The 6837-nt window shown below is 38.5% G+C and overlaps 1 protein-coding gene across 1 annotated transcript; it reads left to right on the top strand.

The window, feature by feature from the left end:
- Positions 1-2810: 2810 nt before the first annotated feature.
- On the top strand, positions 2811-3341 carry LOC134667799 (keratin-associated protein 10-4-like). The gene has a single exon (XM_063525206.1). The coding sequence runs from the start codon at positions 2811-2813 to the stop codon at positions 3339-3341; it is 531 nt and encodes a 176-aa protein (XP_063381276.1).
- Positions 3342-6837: the final 3496 nt, after the last annotated feature.

The following is a 6837-nucleotide window of genomic DNA, read 5'->3' as shown; positions in this document are numbered from 1 at the left end:
AATACAGACATGATTATTGATTGCTGGAAGTGTAACCGAGTAAAAAAAGGAGCCAGCATTCAAAGATTCAAATAGGGAAATTAGCCTCCCAATATTACCTAAAACACTGGTTAAAATTTTAATAGTTCTCAAGATAACGCCGGGAGGTATACCATCGTTGGCGTTCACGGCAGCTAGCAATGAAGAGACTAGCTATGAAAAATACCTTTATAAGAAAATCGAAAACATAATATCACAATTCTGATTTTTTTCATGACTGACATTCTGCAAAAATTGTGCGATTTGATTCTATAAAGTACGCTATAAAGACACGTGGTAGGAACACTAGCGCAAGTATGGAGATACCTCACCTAACCTAACCGAAGTACCTGCTTAGACAAGAGATAAGATCTATGCCTGAAATTCTTCAGCTACAAGTTGGATCCGAATTATGACAACATTAATTCATTCCGTTTTAAGTTAAAAGAATATCTGGAGCAAACTGTGTTCGGCGTTACAGAGCGTGGCGTGGCGATATTACCTACCTGCAATTCTCCTACTATGTGACTTATTATTACAAAAAAAGGATATGGAGTTAGAAGCTGCAAGCGGTGGATTCAAACTACTTTTACTTACACCGGCTCTTATTTAGGTGCTATCTTTGTATACCAAATTGAAAGAAATGAAAATACTTTACTGTTTGTGATGATTTCAATAAATAATATTAAGTTTTGGAGTAATTTGTTTAGATTACTTTTTAAGTAGGGTAGGATAATAACACTGTAATACTAACTACCGGCCTCCCACTCAATAAACAGTGGGGAGACGAGGTAAAAACCAGTTGTCCGGCTGGACGAGCGTCAGTCGTTGTCGAGCATTAGCCAAGTAAAGTTCTGGGTAGTATCTCTCAAGCAGATAATCTGTGTTATAAGTACTAGAATAAGTGTCACTATTAGGTAATGGTATCTATGTATCTGTAAAATAATAATAAACGTAATTAAATAAAGTGTGCTGATTGTGAATCCTAGCGTTTTAATCACAATTCAGAAGAAGGGATAAAGAACCGTAAGTAAAAATCGTCACTAAGAAATTAGTATTGTTGAAAGAATTAAATTTATGGTAAGTATACTAATAACTCACGCTTAAATAGAGATAAAATGCGGCCACTGTAAATGATTTTGATAATAACTTTTGGATTTTGTTTGAGGATATTTTTTTTTGTTGTTGTTGTATTTTAACCATATGCGGACATGTGTGCTGTACAGGCTAAGTATACCTGATATCGGCCACATGGATCATGCACCTTTCTACTGTACGCTGTACATGTTCATATATTCTCGTAGTTTATGGTATCACGTATTTTTGATAGAAGTCAGTAAGGCTGATACTAGCCGTGTGTCCCTTGTGTTTGTGTACTCGTATGATTTTATGGTACCACGTGTGCGGTACAGGCCCAGCGTGCCTGATACCAGCCGCGTGTACCATGTTTTATTTACCTGTATGATTTTATGCTACCACGCGTGTGGTACAGGCCCAGCGTGCCTGATACCAGCCGCGTGTGCCATGTTTTATTTACCTGTATGATTTTATGGTACCACGCGTGTGGTACAGGCGCAGTATGCCTGATACCAGCCGCGTGTGCCATGTTTTATTTACCTGTATGGTTTTATGGTACCACGCGTGTGGTACAGGCGCAGTATGCCTGATACCAGCCGCGTGTGCCATGTTTTGTTTACCTGTATGATTTAATGGTATGTGTGTGGCACAGGCCCAGTACGCCTGATACCAGCCGCGTGTGCCATGTTTTGTTAACCTGTATGATTTTATGCTACCACGTGTGTGGTACAGGTGTAGTATACCTGATACCAGCCGCGTGTACCATGTTTCGTTTACCTGTATGATTTTATGCTACCACGTGTGTGGTACAGGTGTAGTATGTCTGATACCCGCCGCGTGGGCCATGTTTTGTTTACGTGTATGATTTTATACTACATGTGTGGTACAGGCTAAGTATACCTGATATAACCGTGTGTGTCATGTGTGTATATAGTATGTATGTGATACTACATGTGTGGTACAGGCTAAGTATGCCTGATATCAACCGTGTGTGTCATTTGTGTATATAGTATGTATGTGGTACTACATGTGTGGTACAGGCTAAGTATACCTGATATCAACCGTGTGTGTCATGTGTGTATATAGTATGTATGTGATACTACATGTGTGGTACAGGCTAAGTATGCCTGATATCAACCGTGTGTGTCATGTGTGTATATAGTATGTATGTGATACTACATGTGTGGTACAGGCTAAGTATGCCTGATATCAACCGTGTGTGTCATGTGTGTATATAGTATGTATGTGATACTACATGTGTGGTACAGGCTAAGTATGCCTGATATCAACCGTGTGTGTCATGCGTGTATATAGTATGTATGTGATACTACATGTGTGGTACAGGCTAAGTATGCCTGATATCAACCGTGTGTGTCATGTGTGTATATAGTATGTATGTGATACTACATGTGTGGTACAGGCTAAGTATGCCTGATGTCAACCGTATGCGTCATGTGTGTATATAGTATGTATGTGGTACTACATGTGTGGTACAGGCTAAGTATACCTGATATCAACCGTGTGTGTCATGTGTGTATATAGTATGTATGTGATACTACATGTGTGGTACAGGCTAAGTATGCCTGATATCAACCGTGTGTGTCATGTGTGTATATAGTATGTATGTGATACTACATGTGTGCTACAGTCTAAGTATGCCTGATATCACCGTTGTATACCAGTATTGCCAATGATATCCGGCCCAGAGTGCTGTGATGGCTAGTATGCCATCTATACTCAGACCAGAGTGCTGTAATCTCAGCCCAGAGTGCTGTAATCTCAGCCCAGAGTGCTGTAATCTCAGCCCAGAGTGCTGTAATCTCAGCCCAGAGTGCTGTAATCTCAGCCCAGAGTGCTGTAATCTCAGCCCAGAGTGCTGTAATCTCAGCCCAGAGTGCTGTAATCTCAGCCCAGAGTGCTGTAATCTCAGCCCAGAGTGCTGTAATCTCAGCCCAGAGTGCTGTAATCTCAGCCCAGAGTGCTGTAATCTCAGCCCAGAGTGCTGTAATCTCAGCTCAGAGTGCTGTAATCTCAGCCCAGAGTGCTGTAATCTCAGCCCAGAGTGCTGTAATCTCAGCCCAGAGTGCTGTAATCTCAGCCCAGAGTGCTGTAATCTCAGCTCAGAGTGCTGTAATCTCAGCCCAGAGTGCTGTAATCTCAGCCCAGAGTGCTGTAATCTGTGTCAGCTCAGGGCGCTGAGCATATTGGACACAACATTGCACAATCTTAAAGATAAGTATAATTGACTTTTATATTCATATTATAACAAACCTAACTTAAGACGAAAGATAAATAAAGAGAGTATAATTGATCATACACAAATGAATGAATGAAAAGTTTTGCTAGCAATATACATATTACGTAATAGCTGTGCATGTCTCGTGGCTTTTAATATAGTTGACACTAGTAATTACTCGTTTGATTAAGTCGTGAACTTAATTTTATAATACATATATTTTTGGCTTATTTTTTAATATGTTTTATGAGAAAACAATAATCATAGTACCTAATAACAAAGTAGTTGGAATAATAGAATAAATTACATTAACAGATTTCCCCATATTTTTTAAAAAGAAACTGATACAGTCAGTAGAGATTAATGATTGCAGTAAGACCATGGCTTCAGATGACGATGAGCGTGCCGGTACATCGTATACGCCACGGCTACCGAAACGCAAACGAAAGAAGCGACGCAGGAGGTCGTCGAGTTCATCCTCAAGTGATAGTAGTCCTCATCGAAAATCGAGTCGGATGACTACAAGAGACGTCATCAAGCTACTCGCTACCTGGAAAAGTGAACCAAGTAAGAGCTTTACCTTAAGCAGTAACAATATGAACAATGTGGTACCTGAATTTAACCCCACGAACAAAGCCCAGACTATCGAAATCTGGATCAATAAGGTCAACGAGTGTAGAACCATATACGGATGGGAGGAGAAACAAACTGTTCATTTTTCATTGCAAAAGAGAATTACGGCCGCCTTCTTGAAGAAATGTTGGCACGCACGTCCCGGACTGATGAAAGCTATCGCGAGTACTTTTATGCAAAACTAGGCTTACTTAATAGGTGTGAAATTAAGGGAAAGAAAGCCATTGATTGTATCGTGCATGGTATTGGTGACCGAACAGTTAGGAGTGGAGCTCAGGCTCAAAACTGTACAGAACCGGAAGATCTGCTCAATTACCTCTGCTCTCAACGCACTACCCCATCTTTTGTCAATAATAAAGATAGTGATCGTAACGTTAATAGAAGTAATAACTCGAGTAACACTAAAGGAGCACAGCCCACTTCGAATGAGATTACAGGAATATGTTATAATTGTAGAGAGAAAGGACATCCGTTCTACAAATGTCCCAAGCCAATTATTAAATGCAAGAAATGTTTTAGGGTTGGACACGATATTGACAATTGCAAATTAGAACCCTTAAAAACAGATAATGTCCACCGTAACAACGATAGTGAGTAAATGTAAAAGTTCTTTATTATGTGATCTTTAAGTATTTAGTTAGCAAAATGCGATGTCGAGTATTATATTCATTTTGCGAATGTGATGATTAGAGATGTACCGGATATATCTAGTGATGATAATGATTTCATAGCTACATTATTGAACCAGGTATGTTTTAAGTATATTAATTATACTACTTAAATTAATGATCTAACAAATTGTTAATCCTTGGATAGCTTAGCTTGCTATTATTATATTGCTTTGTATTTTACGTACGTGCGCCAGTGGCAGCACGATGTCTGATGGCCGAATGTGATGATTTCAATAAATAATATTAAGTTTTGGAGTAATTTGTTTAGATTGTAACACTTTAGGGTAGGCACCCAGTGTTATAAACGTCTGAATGTTATTATAGATAGGCACTTTATAGGTTAGAAAAGTAGATGTTTGTTTGGTAAGAATTTGGTGGTTGATATACGTTCTACACGGGTATTAGAGTAGATAGGTCAAGGTCGGAGACCAGTAATGTTGTTTTTAATCTTCACATATACGCTTTTGGCTATATTTAGAGGATAAAACTTACCGGAATGGTAGGTCATCAATCATCTATAAATCGTCGCATTTAGCGCATCCATTGTTCGTTCCTGCATTGTGCTGGGACATAAATACCTTGTTTTCTTTGGAGTTTACACATTTCACAATTGAAATATATTGTAACATGGAAATACTACGTGGAAATAACTTTAACTTGGTAAAACGGGTTGAATCGGTGTTGTTTTCTGTCGTAGTAAACATTGACGTCTGTCAATGACAGTTGGTTTGTTGTCTGTGGTTTGGCACAAGCAATCAGTCATACATAAAGAGTATTTATGAATAAACATTTGGTATGTGTTCTTTTATATTTTGCAATTCGTAGTTATAAATAATGTCCTTATTTTTAGCTTTCGAAATTAGTAATTCTTTTTATTTTTGGTGACTTCGGTTTTCTGTAAATTGGATCCGGTCAGTTGCGATGTCATTGAATGGGAGGTTTTCCATTCACCACTTTGTCTGTGGCTTTTGCCATTTCCAATTTCGCTTCATCATTACTATCTTTCGAGACAAGATGTAAGACGTAATTTGTACATCATGTCGGCAATTGATTCATGGGGTATGTATTTTATTTAAAGATTGTATTTCCTAAAACTCAGTTAAATTCGGTGTTCAATGTTTTAATCGTGGATATATTTTGTTCCAGCTTGGCCCAAAATATGATTAACCTAGCTTCCTATGCGCCGGTAATGGCGGCATAACCTTTTCACCTCTTTCAAACCAACTTGGTGAGTTGTCCACACTTTCTAAATATACGGAAGGAAAGGCGAAGTTGTTTATTGTCAATTGCAATTAGCTAATGTCGTGTTTTGGTGTGATTTTCCAGCAATCCCTTTACAAATATGAGGCATCATTTTGTTTCACCGCGTGTGCCTACGTCGCCACGTCTGGTGTCTAATATAAGGGACTCGGCTTAGAAACCGGTAAGGATTTTTAATCTCATTATGTCCGCAAGCTAAATCGCGCTTTGTCCCAATTAAATTAAAAATATAATATATTTTTTTATAACATAACCTCGCTAAAACCTAGAACATTTTCTTTGTTTCTAGGGTCCCTTCTTGGCTTGGCCTGTCCCTTGGCTTGCCTTCTTCATCTTCTTGGCCCTATGGCTTTTGGAAGATCTAGGGTGGTGTCGCACCATGCTAGAGGGGAAGCCGTCTTCTCCACTTAATTTTTGGACTCGAGGTGAAGTGTTTATTCGATAAAACTGTGAGTTAAAAACTTATATTTACATTAGTGACTGTGTTCCTTTGCTGGAAAGGATAAACAATATTTAAGTCTGAATTTCTTTTTAACGTGAACTTTCTACATGGTAAATTCTATTATTAATATGAAACCTGCAATTCCTATGTAGGATTTTGTGTGTATTACAGGCCCAAATATGCCTGAGATGTACTTAAGTTAAATTTAATTAGTAATAGTTACGGTACGTAATTTAAATGTTAAGTCTCGAGGCCGCAGCAGGTCTTATTGTGATGTAAAGTGAATAAAAGTATTTAGTAAATAAATTTGTATTTTCATTTGGATATGTCATACGTTTGATGAGTATAGTATCCTGGCGTCCTACTTTAAATATTTGGATATCTATTCTCACTCCATAGTGGCAGAAACCACGACCCTATCTATGCTCGTAGTTAGCCGTAAGCATTTTTGAATTTTTAAGTAGGTAGATCTTGGGGGTTCTGGACCACTTACCCAGAGC

Source organism: Cydia fagiglandana, chromosome 9 (assembly GCF_963556715.1).
Source record: "Cydia fagiglandana chromosome 9, ilCydFagi1.1, whole genome shotgun sequence".
In the NCBI taxonomy this organism is placed as follows: domain Eukaryota; kingdom Metazoa; phylum Arthropoda; class Insecta; order Lepidoptera; family Tortricidae; genus Cydia; species Cydia fagiglandana.
Note: the sequence above shows the minus strand (reverse complement) of the source record. Positions and strands in the feature narration are given on the sequence as shown.

Bases quoted from the DNA above. Each gene is read 5' to 3' on its own strand.
- LOC134667799 (XM_063525206.1), top strand. From the start codon at position 2,811: ATGGCTAGTATGCCATCTATACTCAGACCAGAGTGCTGTAATCTCAGC.